This window comes from Leptopilina heterotoma, unplaced genomic scaffold, assembly GCF_015476425.1.
Source record: "Leptopilina heterotoma isolate Lh14 unplaced genomic scaffold, ASM1547642v1 Lhet_15, whole genome shotgun sequence".
Classification (NCBI taxonomy): Eukaryota; Metazoa; Arthropoda; class Insecta; order Hymenoptera; family Figitidae; genus Leptopilina; species Leptopilina heterotoma.
Window position 1 is genome coordinate 4,195,323 of NW_025110867.1, and position 20,222 is coordinate 4,215,544.

General features: G+C 28.1%; 1 protein-coding gene across 3 annotated transcripts in view; it reads left to right on the forward strand.

The window, feature by feature from the left end:
• Nucleotides 1–18,361, forward strand: part of LOC122498491 (peroxidase-like) — a 26,681-nt gene extending 8,320 nt beyond the window's left edge. For all 3 annotated transcript variants that reach the window (XM_043606248.1, XM_043606247.1, XM_043606246.1), the window contains exons 2-13: nt 4,669–4,812; nt 6,745–7,045; nt 7,343–7,560; nt 9,936–10,112; nt 14,222–14,418; nt 14,495–14,681; nt 14,849–15,185; nt 15,361–15,517; nt 15,651–15,803; nt 16,028–16,235; nt 17,261–17,366; nt 17,578–18,361. In XM_043606248.1, coding sequence (XP_043462183.1) covers nt 4,680–4,812; nt 6,745–7,045; nt 7,343–7,560; nt 9,936–10,112; nt 14,222–14,418; nt 14,495–14,681; nt 14,849–15,185; nt 15,361–15,517; nt 15,651–15,803; nt 16,028–16,235; nt 17,261–17,366; nt 17,578–17,665 — 2,262 coding nt within the window. In that variant the 5' untranslated portion in view covers nt 4,669–4,679 and the 3' untranslated portion in view covers nt 17,666–18,361. The remainder of the gene's footprint in view (nt 1–4,668; nt 4,813–6,744; nt 7,046–7,342; nt 7,561–9,935; nt 10,113–14,221; nt 14,419–14,494; nt 14,682–14,848; nt 15,186–15,360; nt 15,518–15,650; nt 15,804–16,027; nt 16,236–17,260; nt 17,367–17,577) is intronic.
• Nucleotides 18,362–20,222: the final 1,861 nt, after the last annotated feature.

Sequence of the window (20,222 nt, forward strand, 5' to 3'; positions counted from 1 at the left end):
CCTCCAATAGTTTCTGGAATCTAGAGCTAATTTCTAATCGCATTAATCTATCGTGAAAATTATCACAATTTTTGTTTTTTATTCGCTATACAATTTTAATTTCAATAATTAATTTTGTAAATCATAACAATTTTCTTATCAGATTAGAAGCTTTTATTAGAAAAATGTTGTGATGGTAATTATTACATTACATTTATTTACATAGTTTGTAAAGTTTTTGTTTGCGCGCGAAAAAGAAGCGCATGCGTCAAAGTTGAGACAATGAGAAAGAGAGAGAAAAACTGTAAGTTCTCTCTCACTCTCGTTATCCCCACTACGACGCGCATGCGCTCTGTTTCTTTAAGTGCCTTCCACACCATATTTAAGGTTAAAAGGATAATTTTTATATTATTAGGAAAATATTATAAATATAATAATATCTTAAACTTTTCCGTTTGGCTTAATGAATTAAAAAAATAAAAATATTAAAAAATTATTAAAATTTAAAATCAAACTAAATATTAAGGAAAATATTATTAAATTATTATTAAATTCTTTTCAAATTATTTTTAAATTATATTTAAATTATTATAAAATTACTATTAAATTATTATTGGATTGTTATGAATTTATTATTGAGATACTCATAAAATTATTTTTTATTTATTGCATTTATTATTGAATATTAAATTACTAATTGTATTATTTTTAAATTCATATTTATTTTTTAAGCGTCATTTATTTTTTGTAAGCCCGTATACTACTTAAATAAATAAATATTACTTTATTATCAGGTTAATGTTACAAATTTTTTTTTATCGAATTTTTTAATTTATTCACATTATTAAATTTTATATTTAGTTAAAATAAATTATGTTTTTTTTCACTATTTCATGAATGACTTTTTTTTCTTATTCATGATAAGAATTGAAAAATTGTGATTTATTGGGAAAAAAAATTACATAATGTAATAAATATATTTTTTTGTCACGTGGTTTTATTTTTCTAAAAAAAAGAAACAAAACGGCGAAGAACTAATGAAATGAAATTTACGACAGTCCTCTATATGTTACACTCATATTATCCCCACTCTCTTACTTCCCTGACCAGAATAACTTCCTAAGCCGTTTATAAACATGTCACTTAATAAAAATATAAAATGGTAATTTTCCATTTGACACCTTTTTTTATCTACTCATTTGCATTTATAATTATTACTAAAACACATTTTAGACCCCTTCTTTTTCCAAATTTACTTTATTTTTTACTTTTCATTAAAAAATTTTTTTTTTTAAATGTATTTAATTTATTCTTTAATTTATTTTTTAACTTTTTTTATTTATTCATTTTATTAATTATTTATTTACTTTTTTACTAATTTAATTTATTAAATTCAATATTTTAAAAAAAAAAATTTTAATCGTAAAAAAAAATTTCTTATAAAAACAATTTATTTTTTTAAATAAATAAATATTTAAATAAATAAAATTTATTGTTTTCTTTCCCGAAAAGTAGTGCTGTCCATTTGTCAGTAGATAAAAAAAAAATAATTTTCACAATTTTATGTGACAAATGACGAAAACTAATTTCTCATCATATTCCTAATGAATAATTTATATTATCTCTGTAAGATGTATAAAAATTCTTGTTCTCGAAAATGTTATAAACATTCCTATTTTTTCCAAGAAATATATTCATTTTCTCACTCAAGTTACAAATACGATGACGAACGTTTTTGAGGATATTAAAATATTTTCAAAATTAAGATTATTTTATTCCGAATACTAAAAAGAAAAAAAAATAAGGAAAACAATAAGAAAAAAAATAAGAAAAACAATAGGAAAAAAACAGAAAAATTTTACTTAGAATCATTAACATTGTAACGCACTTGAATGAATAAAATGAAAGAAGATATTTTGATAAAATAACTTCTCGTATTAGTGACTAAACATTTTGTATTTAATTTGCAGGGGGAATTAATTTTAATCCAAACAATAAAATGTATTGTCAATTAAAAAATTCTATTTGCTCAGAAATAATTCTCTAGAATGCATGTTTCACATTTTATAAACAACTTTTTTTAAAAAATTTTATAATTCATTTCGAAAAAATTTTTCCTATATGTTCATTCAAGTTGTAAATTGTACTTTGAAAAGTTTTTTTCCTTGTTTGTAGTTTTTTTTTATCATTATTTGCAAATTTGTGTTTTTATTATTATTTATTTTCTTGTATATTTGTATTTTTATTCTTATTTATGTTTTTGGGTATTTTTATTTTTTTTATGTTTGTATATTTTTATTTTTATTGGTATTAATTTTTTGTATGTTTGTATTCTCGTATTTATTTTATTATTCGCATAATTGTATTTAAATCGCAAACTGTAAAGTTCCAGTTTGAGCGCGGAGTGGGGACAATGAGTGTGAGAAGGAAAAACACGAATTTCTCTCTCACTCTCGTTGCCCCCACTCCGGTTCGCGCATGCGCTCCGCTTTTCTACTCAGCGAAGTTCTTTACACACCAGTTGAAAATTTAAATTTTAAACAATAATTTCAATTCTCTGGCGGATTTAATTGATTTAATTAACAATAAATTTTTAGAAATTTAACATTTGTTAAAAGTAAAAATTTTGAATTATAAAAATATGTATAGATTAAAAATATTGTATTTTTCCTCATACCTGATAAATTATCGGCAAATACTGCCAAATTTAAATATTGATTCTTTCCACTGCTACTTGTAAAGTTCACATCTAATTCATCTCTGGGCTCACAATAATAAATTCCTGTATTAAAATTTTGTTTCTGACAATTTTCATCCAGTGCCAAATATTTTCCTCTATTTTTATAAGGCAGCAATTTTTCATGTGACATTGTTTCAAAAAAAAGAAAGAAAAAATTGGAAAGTAATTTTAAAATAATTCCAATTGATTTTGAAAAAAAATTAAACTAATTTAAAAAAATTGGACTAATTTGAAAAATATAAATAATTAAAAAATTATACTATTTAAAAAATAAAAACTATTTAAAAAATTGTTTTTTAAATAAAAACTAATTTTTAATTGTAAATTAAAATCAATTTAATGGAACTTTAAATTAAATGATCAGAGGACTGAGATGTTTCTCAGTCAAGGTTTGGAGAAATAATGAACTCTGCATTTTACCATACGTGCATTTTTACTTATTTATTTTGCGACTTCATTCGCCGTCCGTAATGAAAAAATATTTATAACAAAATGTACGACTCAATTACTTTGCTTTTATTACATTATAGCAATCGTATTTTTGACCAAATTGTTAATAAAAAAAAATTTATTACTTAATTTTTTTTCTACTTTTTGACAAACATTCGAGAAATAAAAAATGTTTTTTTATTATTATTTAATTGACAATTGAGTAGAAAGGGAAAAAAATAAAAATAAATAGAGTAAAAATTAAAAAAAAGTAAGACATTAAAAAAGTAAAAATAAAAAAGAAGAAAAATAGAAAAGTAAGAAAACAAAAGAAAAAAGTAAAGAATAGAAAAGTAAAAAAATGAAAAAGTAGAAAATTAGAAGAGATAAAAAATTAATAAATGTAAAAAAATAAAAAGTAAAACAATAAAAACGGTAAAAAAAGTAAAAAATTAGAAAAGATGAAAAATTTAAAAATATAAATACTAATAATTAAAAAATTAAAATGTAAAAAATAAAACAAAAAGGTGAAAAGTAAAAATAAATGTAAAAATTTTAAAAAAGTAAAAATAAATGTAAAAATTTTTAAAAAAGTAAAAATTTAAAAAAAGTAAAAATAAATGTAAAAAAGCGAAAAAAATAAAAAGTAAAGCAATAAAAAATAAAAAAAAAATTCAAAAAGTGAAAAAATAATAACAATAAATAAAAATTTAAAAAATAGAAAAGCAAACAAATAAAAACAAGTAGAAATTTAAAAAATCAAATATTAATACAAAAAAAAAACTAGAACGCAAAATTAAAAATACCAAAGTGTGAAAATTTGATAAAAATTCCAATAAAACACCTGTATCACACACTATTACACTATTTTTTAAAAAAATTGACACTTGTACACATAAAATACAAAAATTATTCTCACACACAAACACATCTATACATAAAGTTTTGCATAACTGATAACAAAAGTCTGTGAAAAACACAAATAGAAAATACTTTCGACATCTATTTGGAATTATATATGATTATGATAATGTAACGATAAAATATGATAAAACGGATAAATAACACTATAGAGATTAAAACGTAATTATAAATTTATATAGTTCGATAAATATATTGCAATCATATAATTTCTTTTATGAAAAAAATTAATTTCCCTAAAATAGAATAATATTGAAATTTTCTAAAAAGAAATTTTTTTTTCTTTTAAAAAAAAAATCCCCCCTACCTTTTTTTTGTTAAAAAAGTCTCTTTGCAATATGCAATATAGGGAAAAAAGAAGATGAACAAAAATTTGTAAAAACCAATCGGTTTGGAAATGTAGGTCAAAGGTAATTTGATATGCGTTCTTGAAAATATCTTGTAACGAATGATAAATTTTTTTTTTTCTAAGCAAATGCTTCTTATCCCCCATCGCACATATTTTATGATTCATGTGCGGAGTTGCGGTTGATGTGTATATAAAATAGGCGTAAAAAGAGACGCTTTAGGTTCTTTACTCATCATTACAATTTTTACAGCCGGAGGAGTCATGGCTGGGTCAGTTGCCACATTGGCTGTGCTTTGGATTTCATTGCAAACATTGGGATTTATTGGGAATGGGGATTCAATTGGTGTTTACAAATTGTCGAATTCATTTCAAAATGATTTTCCCGCCTCTTCCAGTGAGTTAAATTCAAAATTGATTTTTTGTCAATTTTTTGTGTTTATTTATTTTTTGAATTTTTGTGACTATATTAAGTTGATTTTTTTACTTTGGTTTTCTTTATTTTGGAATTTTTACTTTGGTTTTCTTTATTTTTGAATTTTTACTTTGGTTTTCTTTATTTTGGGATTTTTACTTTGGCTTTTTTATTTTGGTTCTTAAAATTTTAAAATTTTTAGTTTTGATTTTTTTTATTTTGGTTTTCTTCATTTTGTGATATTTATTTTTGTTTTTTTTTAATTTTTGTTTTCTTTACTTTGGGATTTTACTTTTGCCTTTTTTTAAATTTTTGTTCTCTTGTCTCGAACTCTGTATAATTTATTTTTTATTTATTTGAACGTAAACGGGTTTCAAATAAACTGCATAAAATGCAGGGAGAGTAATTAAAGTTATATTTTTTGTTTTCTGAGTTTAGAAATTTTATTTTGGCATTTTTACTTTGGTTTATCTATTTGGAATTTATTGTTTTATTTCTTTTTCTTTTTATTTTTTCTCGATTTAAAATATTTAGTATTTACTTCTTTTACCTTTTTACTATAATTATTCTTTTTACTATTTTTATTTTTTTTATTTTACTTTTTTTACTTTTAAATATTTACTTTTTTTACTTTTTTTTACTTTTATTTTGTTATTTTGTTTAACTCAACTTTTTTTTTAATTTTGATCTTTTTCTTCTCTACTTTTTTCTATTTTTCTGATTTTCTTACCTTCATTTTTTACATTTATATTTTACTTTTTATATATATTTATATTTTTATTCTGTTATTTCTTTTCTTGCTTCAACTTATTTTTGTCCTTTTTTTCTTTTTTTCTTTTTTCTACTTTTTTATTTCATATTTTAACTTTAATATATTTACTCATTTATTTTTAGTATTATTTTGATGTTTTATGTTTACTTTAACTTTTTTGTTTATTCTTACTTTCTTACTTTATTATAGCATCCTTTTCTTCTTTAATGTTTTTTTCTATTTTTATTTTTTAACTTTTTACATTAATTTTGTTATTTCTTTGTTTATCTTATCTTTTCTTTCTTTTTTACTTTTTAGCATCTTTTTTTTTACTTTTTTGTACTATTTATTGTCTTTTTTTACTTTTTATACTTTTTTATTTTACATTTTAATAATAATATATTTACTGTTATTTTTTTGGTGTTTCTCTGTTTACTTTAATTTTTTTTGTTTTTTCTTGCTTTATCTTCTTTATTTTTTTCTTCTATTTTAATATTTTACCTTCATATTTTAACTTTCATATACATATTTACTTTCCTTATCTATTATCTTTTTTTTTTTATTTTTTTATTTTAATTTTGTTATTTCTTTGTTTACTTCATTTTATTATTTGTTTTTTTCCTTGATTTTTTTACTTTTTTAGTTCAATATATTTTTGTTTTTTATTTTCTTTACTTTTTATATTTTTTTACATCTTCCTACAAGTTTTCAGTTGTATTTTGTTGTTTTTTCTCTTACTTCAATTTTTTTTGCTTTTTTTACTTTTTTAGCCTCTTTGTCTTCTTTTCTTTTTCCTTCTATTTTTTTACCTTTTTCCTTTAATTTTGTTATTTCTTTGTTTATTTCATTTTATCTTGTTTTTTTTTATTTTTGCTTTTTTTAAGTTTACCTTTTTTCTATATTTTTAGTTTTTTTGAAATTCTTTTTTTTGCATTTATTATTATTATTATTATTATTAAAAAAATATAAATAAAATTAAAATAAATTTAAAAAGAAAATTAATTAAATGAATTTTTATTCATTATATAAATATAGAAACAAATTTTAATATAATTGTTATTAACTAAAAAAATAATTTTTTTTTCTTATAATAATTTTTTTATTTTCCAATATTTTTTCTCTTTTTTCTATAATAATTTTTTACTTTTTGCCTTTTTTTAAAGATCTCGCTGGATATCATCAGAGTGCAGAAAATATTGTTGTGGGACATTTTGAGAAGCGAAAATGGCCAAAAATTGAGAATAATGCATTAAATGAATCAATTGCATTTGCCGAGTTGATGATTAAATATCGAAGTCGTCTCGAGACAAATATTATAAATGCTGGAGTTGGTCTTTTAAAATCGACGCCAAGTCACAGTCAATATGTTTATTCATATCCAAGTGAGGATGCATTTGAAAAATCAAGTGACGCTATTATTGCCGCCAAGGCTTCATCATATCTCGTACAAAATAGCTGTCGAAGGTATTTTTTCAAAAAATTTCCATATAAATAGATTTCAAATTTTTTTTTTATGTCCACGTGCATTTTTTATGTTTTTTAATAAAACATTTTTTCTTTAAATTGAAAATAAAGAAATAAATAAAGATTTTTTTCAAAAAACGAATATTGTTTAAATAATTAACTAAAAGAAGGAAATAAAAAATAAAAAAAAAAATAAAATAAAAAATAAAATAAATAAAAAAAATAAAATTGTTTTTTTTGAATTTTAATGAATTAAAGGCAATAAATTTTGAAAAGTATTGTTTTTTTTCTAAACAGATTTGGACTCGACGGTAAGGAGTGCGCGCGATTTATTTCAACAATAAAATTTGATGGTACCTCATTGAGTGATGCATGTGAAAATAATGAAAAAATGGACTGCACACTAAATTCACGGTACAGAACAATTAATGGCAGTTGCAATAATTTGGAGAATCCAAAACTTGGTTGCGCAATGACAGCGTACACGAGACTTCTCTTTCCAAACTATATCGACGGTAAGTGAATTTTCACAAAAAAAAAAAAATTGTTGAGAAACAAATTTTTATCTTTTATTCATTCATTCATCAAAATCATTTATATTTATCATTTTCTTTTGCATTTTTGTTTATTATTTATTTACTTAAGAACATTGATTCTTTTTTCCTTTTTTTACTTTATGTTTACTTCTTCATTTCAACGATATTTTCGTTCCTTTTCTTCACTTTCTTTCTTTTTATTCAATTGCTGTTTTCGTTTTATTTCAATCATATGTTTTATTATTTTTCTTTATTTTATTTTATTAAAAATTTATTTTCTTCTTAACTATTTTTTTCCTTATTTTTTTTTGGAATTCTACTATAATGAACAAATTTTTCATTTTCTAATAAATCATTTTTTGTCCAAACTTGCACTGACGAACGAACGAAAACAAAAATTACGTATTTTTATAAATTTATAAAAAAACAATAAATTTAAAAAATCGAACATTGCTTAAATTTTTTTAAATTTTTAATATTTAAAATAATATTTTTTAATTTTTCAATGAAATAGAAAATAAGAAAATAAAATCCGTGACTTCTTAAAAAATGATCGTGTGTATTATGTAGAATCGCGATAGGAACAAATCACTTTATTAGCCCGTGTCAACCAGGGGATATTTACTGATGGAATTAAATTAGGCGCACAATATAGAAACAATTCAATATTTTCTAAAACTCTCCGACTGATAATTTAAGTGTCTATTTATCACGGGATAAAATGTCTTATATTTATTACCACGCATCTTCATTATATTTGCTCTGCAAATAAAATTTCAAAAAAAAAGAATTTAAATTAATTTAAAAATTATAAACTTTTAATATTTTTATTTTAAAATTTTTAGTTTAACATTTTTAAGTTAATTTTTTAATTTAAAAATTAAAAAATTTACTTAATTGTAAAAGTTAATTATTAATTAATACAAATTTTGAAGAATTTTACAGTAGTCGATATAAGGGGGATAAAAAGAAATATAATTGTATATTTCATTCTTGCGTGAAAAATTTTTTTTTGTCTACGTTGACAAAAAGAGCAGCACATTTTGTACTTCTTCTTTTTTTTAGGTTTCTTTTTAAACCTATTTTTTCTGACAAATAATAATCGTTGAATTATTTCCAGCCTCCGAACGTTTGGCGCTTTCCTTTAAATTCCATTCTCTTTTCTCTCCTTTTTTTGTTTTCCACCTAAAATTTCGGTTTTTGTATTATTTAATATTCAAACAAAAATTTTAACTTATCTGTCCTATTTTCTTATTTCAAATCAAATTTAAATTAAAATTAAAAATTAAAAAAAAAAAAAAAATGTTAGTCAAATTAATTTTAAAGCATTTTAAAATTTTTGTGATGGACAATATTCCAAATTTGGTTATTAATTAATTTTCGAAAACAAAAATAAATATTTTCTGATTCTAAATAAAATAGTTCTTCTGTAAATAAAAATAAATAAAAATATCCTTTGTCCCATAAAGCGCTGGTGAAAAAACATTCGCCAACTGGCTCTTAAAAAAATTTATTCTGTGATTTGCATTACAGTTTGTGCGATAAAAACACATAGTAGCAGTGAAAAAAAAAATAAAAACTGTCTACTATAGAGTGACCCAGTTCGTGAGATTCTATCCAGCAATAGAAGTGTATGTAACTTAATTCGGATATTCCTATAATATATTTTTTTGTATCATAAATATAATTTTTTTTCCTCTTAATTACACACATGTAAAAAAAAATTTATCCATATTTTTGCGATACACGCGTTCTCGGTTAGATCAATTTTACATGTAAGAAAAACAAAGTCATATCCGCTTTTTTACATTTAAATAATAAAAATAAAAAAATTCATTCAGAAAATAAGATTAAATTCATTATTTACATAATTAGATTAGTTTACAACAAACCAATTTTTACTTAATTGAAAAATAAATTTGTTCTATTTGATAAAAAAAATTAATTTCGTAATACAAATTAAAAAATATAATTATTAATTACTAAGTAATTAATGGTATATCTACACTTAAATTAATTGACATATAATTCAAATTACTGAATAATTGCTAATAATGATGATAATAATTTAGTAAAACTTGGTTTGTGCTTTCAATTTTTTTGTTTATACAAAATTGATCAATTATCATTTACTCTCAAGCTACATCCAATTTTTTCAAATCGGAGTTTGTTCAGTTTTTTCAAAATTTAATAGAAATTATTTTGTTATTAATAATAATAACAATAATAATAAGAATCAGAATAAAAATAATAGTAATAATAATAATAAAAAAGAAAATTCATTCAAAGAAACTCCGATTTGACCAAAAAAATATTTGTTTTATTGAATTATAATTGAATGTTTTGGCGCTTAGGTGTTCAAGAACCAAGACACTCGAGAAGAGGAAATAACGCACTTCCTAATCCGAGATTAGTTAGTTCAACACTTTCAACTACAAATGACAAATCAGACGTTTCGAGGACTCTGGCTGTCATGCAGTGGAGTGATTTAATTCTTCACGATTTGGCACACACTCCGGTTCGAAAAATGAGTAAGTTTTCTTTATTTTCAAAAAAAAAGTACCTAAATTAATACTTCTCTGGTTTTAAATGACTTCCATTCATGAGCGGCCTCACCGCCCGACTGAGCGCATCAGCTCGGCGAGTCCGCTTTTATACTCCAGTATGCGCGGGAGTGGAGGGTGCGCGCGCGCCTATTGGCTACCGCCGGTAGTCACTCGCATTTATATCTCTTTTACCGACCACCTTAAACAAAGTCTCATTAAAGCAGGAGCTTTTATCCCTAAAACTAAATCTATAAGATCCATCTCATAGCCACTCTGGTGGAATTCTACATGCGACAAACTTCTTTCTCTCAGGAGGGAGAATTTTAAATGGTATCACTCTAATCAATCAATGAGTAATAGAGAGGAATTCAAACGCAAAAATGCTGAAATAAAGAAGTCTCTTAGGGAACAAAGATCCTTAGCCTTTAAGGAATTTTGTGAGAACATGTCCCCATCTAGAGGTATGTCCACCCTATGGAGAACCGTCAAAGTGCTATCTTCCCGATCTGGACAACTTTGCACGAACATCTCAACAGATTCATTCACACCAGAATTCATTAAGTTTCGGAAAGACCTAATTAGAGAGGATATTCCTCCAGTTGAAATCCCATATTTGCAACACGCCATTTCTTCTTCTAAATCAAAAGCAGCGGCAGGCCTTGATGGCATCACTGCTGATATGATAAAATTTTTGGGACCAATATCACAGGAATTCCTCTTAATATTGTTCAATAGAATGCTTCTGCATTCCTCTTTTCCATCTTCGTGGTTATACACCAGAGTTATAGCTCTACCGAAACCAGGTGGAAAGGGGTTTCGGCCCATAGCTCTCACCTCGGTTCTATCAAAAGTTTTTGAAAAACTAATACAGGGACGTCTGGAACACGATGTGGAGAGTCGGGGCTTGATTCCTTCCTACCAGTTTGGATTCAGAAAGCAAAGATCAGCGGTTGATTGTGTTGCAACTTTTGTCACTGATACCCTGATCGGCTTTGCGGATTCAGAGCATACTCTGGCAGTTTCTATCGATATTAAGGGTGCTTTTAATAACTTTCGCCCCCTTATTTTAAATACAATGCTTAGAGATTTAAATTTCCACCCCTGTATGGTAAACTTCATCAATCACATGACCAGAAAAAGGTACGTCTCTTTTAATGCTGACGGATCAGATTCAAAAGTCTGTGGTGTTGGAGTCCTGTCACCCCTTTTATTTAATTTGTATCTGAGAGATTTGGAACAATATCTTCCACCTAACATGAAGGCTGTCATGTACGCTGACAACCTTGTACTTTATGTAAAATTCTCCTCAGTTGCCAATCTTTCCACCGATGTTTCCGCGGCTCTGAAGAGTTTGTCTGCTTGGCTTGAAACACTGGGAATGGACGTCGCCCCGCAAAAAACGGTTTGCTGCATCTTCACAAAATCCCGATCATCCTATGAAGACTTCGCATGAAGGCTAGGTTCAACTTCGATCACATGTGATCCTACAATGAAACACCTGGGCATACTTTTGGACCGGAAACTAAAATGGACACCGCATATAAAGATGATAGCTAATAAAGCAACGAAGGCACTGGGTATTCTCAGAATCATAACAAGGGCCACATGGGGTATTTCTCCCATGCTAGCCTTGACAGTTTATAGAAATTTAATAAGAGCTATTCTAGATTGGGGTTCTCCTCTTTTCGCTAATTCTGCTATGACCTCCCTAAAATGCCTGGACAGAGTGCAGTCTGCAGCCCTCAGAATGGCACTGGGTTGCATGAAATCAACATCCATCCCGGTTCTTCTGTCGGAGGCAGGCGAGCCCCCTCTAACACTTCGTAGAACATTCTTGACGAACTCGTTTATCCATCGCAATTATTCGTGGTCTGACAACTTGCTAAATCCCCTTTTGTATACCCTTAACAGGAAACTAAAAATTCCAACACAAACAAAAGCATATAACAAAATACCTCTCGTTCCAACTTATACACAGATGGTTCCCCTGTTGGACATGGGTTTTAGATCCGTTAGACCTGCTTATTTTGACTGGCCCTGGGAGATCTGATCATCCTCTCCTGTGTGTGATATCTCTAACGGCATACTCCTCAAAGACCATAATACACCTGAGATATTCTTTAGAGAGATCCTTTCGACTGAGTTCGATGGCTACTGTCCTATATACACGGATGCGTCTTTAAACCCTGCAAATGGATTGTCTACAGCGGCTTTCTATGACGAGGTTTCTAACTACACACAATGTACTCCTCTCCAACCATACATCACGATTTTAACAGCTGAACTCTATGCCATCTACACAGCGATCACATACGCGATTGAACACGACATATCACGTACTCTTATAATCACAGACTCATTATCCTCCGTCCAGAGACTCAGGAATTGTCTACTATATAAAAACAACCCATACATCATATACAGAATATTAGAATTATTATATACAAATTCCGATCCTAACACTCTTCCCTCCTTTAAATTTATCTGGATTCCATCACACAATGGCATTTTAGGCAATGAATATATCGATGCAATTTGCCGTGAAATTAACATCTCAAATAATAATAGAATGCATTTTAAACTCCCTCGCGATGACCTGAGAATGAGTGGCTTTGCTCCGGACAGGAAAGCATGGCTTTCCCATCTCTGGCCATACTCAGAGAGGGACCTGACGGAGCACAGATATTTCTCAAGGGTATCCTTTAAAGCAGCCAGGCCCTGGTTTCTGGATCTCAACCTCCCGAGGAGTTGGATAAACGTAGTTACTAGATTGAGAACAGGCCACACTCTAACAAGTGAGCATCTGATAAGAATAAATTGGATTAGAGCGGCACGCTGCGATTGTGGCGAAGAACGTCGTTCCCTTACTCATTTGTTAAATGATTGCCCAAGTTTTGCACCAGCAAGATGTGATTTCATGAGGTTTTGGCACAGCAAATTTCCCAATTCAGTTCCCAACTCGGCAGACGTCGACGAGCTCGTTTTCTCACCCACTGAGCAAGTGGTCAGAGAGCTGGGAAAATTTTTCACATTTAATCATCATTTTATTTAATTATTTAACTTACAGCCTAAATATTTATCCAATCCCTTATTTAAACTATCCCAATAATTGACTTTACCCGCTGGTCTGAACGACCTCTGTAGACCACTGGAACCAGCTCTACATATAAATACGGTTCCCACCGCTTGCTTGCTGGAGAGACCTATCTACATGTTTTTTGACCAAGGGATTTTACATAACAACAACTAATCTTAACATATTTCTCATTCTTCTTACGTTAATAGTTCTGACACTCGGCAAGGCCACAAGTCATTTAAGAAGAAGAAGAAGAAGCACGTTTCTTTGAATCTTCTAACGTCTTGACTCCTTTCTCTTAATAGATATTCTCGTTGCCGACCACTTTTCCCAATCCATTTTTCCCAAGACCCATTTGTCCCAGCAAACCTTTTTTCCCAATCTTTTTTTCCCAATCCATTTTTCCCAAGACAATTTTCCCAAAGCATAATTTTTATAGTGAATGAATTGAATTTAATGAAGTTTTAAGAAGCGTACAGAATTTTTTCAGAGGCTGATATTATGTCCTAGGAGACGTAGGTACTGAAGAATTTCGTCCTTCTCTTTGTAATCCTCATATTGTGATACAATGTTTCTCATCCTTGTCTTCGATTGCATCCATTTTTTCTTCGGTGCTGCTTTTACCGCTTGTCCCAAATCCAACTGTCTTAAAATCGTTTCAGTGTCCGCTTGCTCCTTAAGAAACTCTTTAAGCAGATAATACAATGAAGGATGATTTTTTCCAACCATGAGCTGAAATTTGTTGTGCCATCCCTCGCTAATGTTGTTGGTACGATGTTGATCGCGGAGCGTAGCTTCGTACGTATTCCATAAGGGTGCTGGATATCGTGGAGGAACTGCACGCCGCCTTCCCCGTGCTCTTCTTCCAACAATATAATTTTCTTCGAAATACCGCGCAATAGGAACTAGTGTACGGGAATCGATATTCTTCTTGAGTGATAAAATAATTCTCTACTTTTTAGTTTTAATACTTTTAATATTTGTCACTCATTTTAAAAGCGATCTTTTTATTTTCTAGTGTCGAACGGAATGCCAATATCCTGCTGCAGTGAAGATGGCAACGAGTTACAACCGCGACATCTGCATCCCGATTGCAATATCATTCCAATTGAGAATCAGGATCCAATCTACTCTAGTCATTCCATTAGATGTATGAGTTACGTTAGATCACTTCCAGTTCTTAGGTCGGAGTGCAGTTTCGGACCACTTGAACAAGTAGGATTCTATTAAATACTATCCAACTTTAAAGTAGTAAATATAAATTAACTAAAAATATTTTTTTATCGTTCAGATGAATCAGGTCAGTCACTTTTTGGATGGTTCTACAATTTACGGATCGACGGTGGAAAGAGCTGGAAAACTTCGAACCTATCAGGGCGGACGACTTCGAGTCGATGTGAAAAATAATCGGGAGTATTTACCGACTGCAGATTCCGAACCCTTTACATTTTGCTTGACGGACAAGTGCTTCCTATCTGGTAAACATTTTATCTAGGATTCTTTCCTTAGAATTTTTTAAGGAATGTAATTTGCAATTAAATTACTTCATATTATTATTTTTTTTTACGAATAGGATTACAAATTTAACTAAAAACCTTATTTATTCTACGGATCTGAATATTTGTTTTCTTTTTAAAAATCGCAGGCGATGATCGTGTTAACGCTGAACCTTCACTCGTGGTGATTCACACAATTTGGCACCGTGAGCATAATCGAATTGCGAAGAAATTGGCGGAAATAAATCCAGACTGGTCGGATGAGGCTTTATATCAAGAGGCAAGAAGAATAGTCGTGGCTGAAATTCAGCACATAACATACAATGAATGGTTACCAAATATTCTGGGCAGAAATTTCGCCCGCGATTTTGGACTCCTAATGGACCGCAGTCAAAATTATAATCCCAATGAGGATCCGGCAGTTGCCAATGAGGTTGCAACAGCAGCTCTACAATTTCAGAAATCATTGAAGCAAAGTTATTTACGGTAAGGATATTTCTTTACGATAATTGGAACTAAAAACCGCAACGTTTGATAATAACGTACGCCAACCTACGGAATTACTGTTTTCGGTTTAAACTTTGTAGGAGGAGGTTCCTAAATTGTCTACCGCTAAAAATAAATTCCAAAAATGTATTGAACAAGAAATTAATTGTTACAGAATTATGGACGACAGTGAAGGAACTAATAAATCTCTAAGACTCAGTGATAATTACTACAAACCAGAAATAATCGAAAGTGGTAATATATTCGATGGCATAATCAAAAGTCTAACAAATGAAAACTCCCAAACGATGGACGTCAACATGATTCCGGATGTAATTACAAATTTAATAAATTAAAATTATAGTTAATACTTGTCAATAATAGAATACTGTCAATTCCATTTAAGAGTAGAACTAATTTGAATAATTTTCAAAGATTAAAATAATCTAAAAAATTATATTGCAGGTCTCCTATCAGTTGTTTAAAACAAATGGAGAGTTGGGTCTGGATGCAGTCAGTCTTGATATCCAGAGAGGACGAGATCACGGACTACCGGGATACAATTATTATCGCAACTATTGTGGACTACCTGTTGTTAAAACTTTTGATGATTTTAAGGTTCGTTTCTTTTCTAAACTAGAATCACTGTTTGTGGGAATTAATTACCTTTTTGTATTGCACTTACCCAATGTTTTCTTACAGTAGAATTGTAATTAATGAAGACCCCAATTCTAATCTAATCCCAGACGATCCTAACTGGATTTTCTATTAAGAAAGTCATACTGATTCGTTTGTTAAATTTATTTTGCTTTCTCATGTCTAATAATTAATTTTATTATTAGCAAATGGGGAGTAAACTTGCTGATCTGTATAACACACCTGATGATGTCGATCTAATTATTGGTGGCATGGCGGAGAAACCTGAAGATGAAGAAGAGGGAATTTTAGGACCAACATTCCGTTGTTTGATTGCTGAACAATTTGCGAGAACAAGACGCGCTGACAGATATTTCTACGATTTCGCCAGTCAACCTTATCCATTTACCAAAGGTAAATCTATTCATTTAATTATTGTTTTAGCAAACTATTTATTTATTATTTTATTGTACACTTGTCTTGTTTGCCAAATTCGCTACTTAAGGGGTTACGCCACTCTGAACGCATGGAAATCGGATGGTTTTTTTTAGGAATTTTTTTGACGAAACTATTTGATGTAGGAATTTTTTACATTTATTACTAATTTAATACATATCTTAAGCTTAATAAATATTAAAAAAAAGTTGTTTTTAATTAAAAATGGCGGAGATATAAGCATTGGCGTGGATCAGTTTTTTTTTCATAGGAAGATGTATATTAATTTTCAAGTCAATCGGTTGAATAGTCTTTGAGTTATCATGTACACCGTCTCGAAAAATGTGGTTTCGAGATAAACGCAAAAGAAGAAAAAATGTACTTTAGTATATTATAACTTGAAATTTTGTCAACTTACTAATTAATCAGCAATTTCTGAGCCATAATACTCTTTTCCTAGAATGGAAAGAATGTCGTCCCATTCCTTTTGTTGAGCTCTTTTTAATTTTCTGGCCTCCTTTGTCGTCTCCTGCGTTCTCAGGTTGGCGATGGATACTCGGCGTAGGTCAACTTAATACTTACTACTCAGGCCCACAGTTTTTGACATTTTTATTTAATATTAAAATTTACGTATAAAACTCAACAATCTTTACTCTGTAGCTCGGAGCCAAAGAATGACAAGTTTCGTAAAGTGCAAAATACCTTTAGAAACGAGATTCTATTACAGTGGAAGGGATCACTTTTTTCCAGACTGTCGCCTCCAGAGCAAATTTCGATACTTCGAAGTTAAATATACTGTTTCAATATTGTTACTCGTAGTAAAATCGGTGTATTTTACTAGATGTTTTACAGAAGTTGGTTTAAAAACCTAAAAGGTTATAACATACAGCTAATGTCTTTACCATCTTCTGTACACTTTTCTCATTAAAAAACATATTTTGGGTTCAAGGAATCTATTTTAGCATTCAATGATAATTTTCTATAAAAGTTTCCCTTTCTTTCAGATCAATTGCACAATATTCAAAATGTCACTTTGGCAAGAATTTTCTGCGATAACGGCGACAATATTTCCCGGATTCAACGAAATGTTTTTATCAAACCGAAACCAGGGTGAGTAATACTTTTGGCATTTACCATTTAATATTTAGAATTGAATATTTAGTATTAAACATTTAACGTTTAGTATCAAACATTTAACATTTTGTATCAAATATTTAATATTATACAATTTAACAAATAATTCCTTTTTTTCTAACAAAAACCAAAAAATTCACATCCAAATAACTTAAAATCTATTCAAAAATTAATTTTAAAATTTCAGAAACGAATTGCGACTTTGCAATGACTTTGAAGCAATTCCAAGTGTCGATTTATTCGCTTGGGCGGAAAAGGCAAAGGCGTATCGTTGAACATAGTTTATTAATTGGCTGGTCACTTTATCCACTGGATCGAAACTCCTGATTGACATTTTGAAGTCAGGGCCAAAAAGGAAGTGAGAAATCAGAAAAAAAAACAGAATTGCCAAGAGTGCACAAGGGAAAAAAAAGAAATTGCGATGGCAAAGTCAAAATCAAAGAGTACAACTACGTCTAACATTTATTTAAATTATAATTTACGAACATGTGACTAGTCGATTTTCTACAGAAAAAAATATTTTATTAAAAAAAAGTCGATCGAATGTAAAAAATAATTAATAACGCTCATCATTAGATATGTAAATACAGTTATTTTTCAATTATCAACTAAAACTTAAGTTATAACCATAATTTAAATTATAATGATTATCTTCCAATACAGTTAATAGTTTAATTATAATTCTATTGTTTATTTTAGTAATAAGAGTAGTAATAATAATAATTGTATGTCGGTATACTGTTCGGCAGTATATAAAACGTGACTGATTAGATTTAGCATTATCATCGATTGTTTTTGTATTTGATAATAGGAGAGATAATGGTACTTAATACATGCGATTTGAAATTGAAGTTTATATATATATATATATATATATATATATATAAAATGCTGTTTCTCTCAGACTTGGAGAGAATCGCAAATGCGTTTGCACTATTTGCTGAATAAAGAACTCGGAAAATACCTCCTAATGCATGGCTTTCATTTCAATGATACATAATGACCTTTCCTTTCCCTTTATATATCTATACACATATATATAACGTTAAGGCCACGAGAATTTCAATGTTTCGTCGCAGAAATTCCCTGAGAACAACATTTTTTTTCCCTCTATATTTATATTTAAACAGATATAAATGATAAAAACACATATAGATATAAAAATATAATGAACGATATTTATAAGACAACTGACATAAAGAGTGATATCCAATGTTATATCTGTTTCAATAATAGTAACCTTGACTCGTACATTTTATATTTATAATGGGCAAAATTACATTTCACATTTTCCCACATTAGAATTTCTTATTTGAGAATTAAATCTGTTTTTAAGAATTAGAACGAATATGAATCAAGTTATTATTTTTGCAGGGTATATTGAAAGTAAAATACGATCGAGGAAATTATGGGGAAATAATTTGATGAATTATGTTTCCGTATTATAACGAATTTTCTGTATTGTTGAATGAAAGTTAAATTTAATTAGGATGATAGTCGGTGTATGGTATCTTAGTTTACTTTTTTCTCCAATGAAAACAAATTCGAATTGTAAATGTAATATTTGATCTGAATTATTTGTAAATTACGGATGTAGTTCAACAATGCGAAGAAAGTTAAGGATTTCGCTTACATTTTTCGAAAAATAAGACAAACAGAGATTTACAGGATTTATAGTTCACCCAAAGGATGATCATCAAATATATGTATCTAAACTTTTAGATACAGTTTCGAAACTATTTTCATTTGTTCAAAATAGTTCGAAATCAATGTTTAACATACAAAAATTGAATTCGCCTTCAACGATAGAAATCGTGAATTAAATCATAAAAATTAATTAAATTTTCGCAATAGAGATATATATATATTCGACTTCCTTGTTTTAGCGATCAAATATCTATTTTTTTTTCTTCCTAAATAAATTCATATCGCACACAATTTCGACGTCAATTTTCCAAATAAATTACATAATTATTGTATTAATTTAAACTTTCGCTAAATTTTTTTTTTCATCGACTCTCACGATATCATTTTTCATGAATTTTTTAAAATATAAATGTGCACATTTTTTTTTCTAATTTGCCCTCATTAATAAAATTCTTTATTTTTTACAATTAAATTAGAAAAAAAAACATTATAACTCACATTTATCGGACCCAAAGTATAATTTCCGCTTTGCATTTTATAGAAAGTATATATACCTAACTTCGAAGTATAAACTAGATAAAAGTTATGTGGAATACGAATGAGAGATCCCTTCTTTGAAACATTTTGTGATGAATAAACCATTTCCTGCGTTAGTAACTTAATCGTGAGTTGTACGTTCGGAATTAAAATCGAGAAACGATTTTATTGAGGGGGAAATCATGTGTATGTTTTTATAGAGAGGGATAGTATTGCCACGTATTTTAATCTCATGCAATAAAGTGAATCAATAGAGAGAAAAAAAAACAAAGTTGTTGCATTTCTGGATTATAAATATAGAAATCACTCTCGATTGGTAATAATTCAACAATGAATGCATCGATCAATCGAATAGATTTCACTAAATAGGACTTTAACGAGTGATTGAGAAGTTGTTTAACGATCATTTTCTAAAATACAAATTATATGCAGAACTGAGACATAAATTACAGGGAAGCGGATTGATCAATTGAGTCGGTATCAATTTACCTACTCGTGAACATTTTTGATTGGCGGCGAAAAAAGATTCATTCCACGTGATAAAAGTGCCATTTCCATAAAATTAAACCGTAAATAAAAACAAGAATTTATATATGGTAATTAGATAAATTTAATTTTTCACTATTATTATATCTGTGTAAAAAAAGT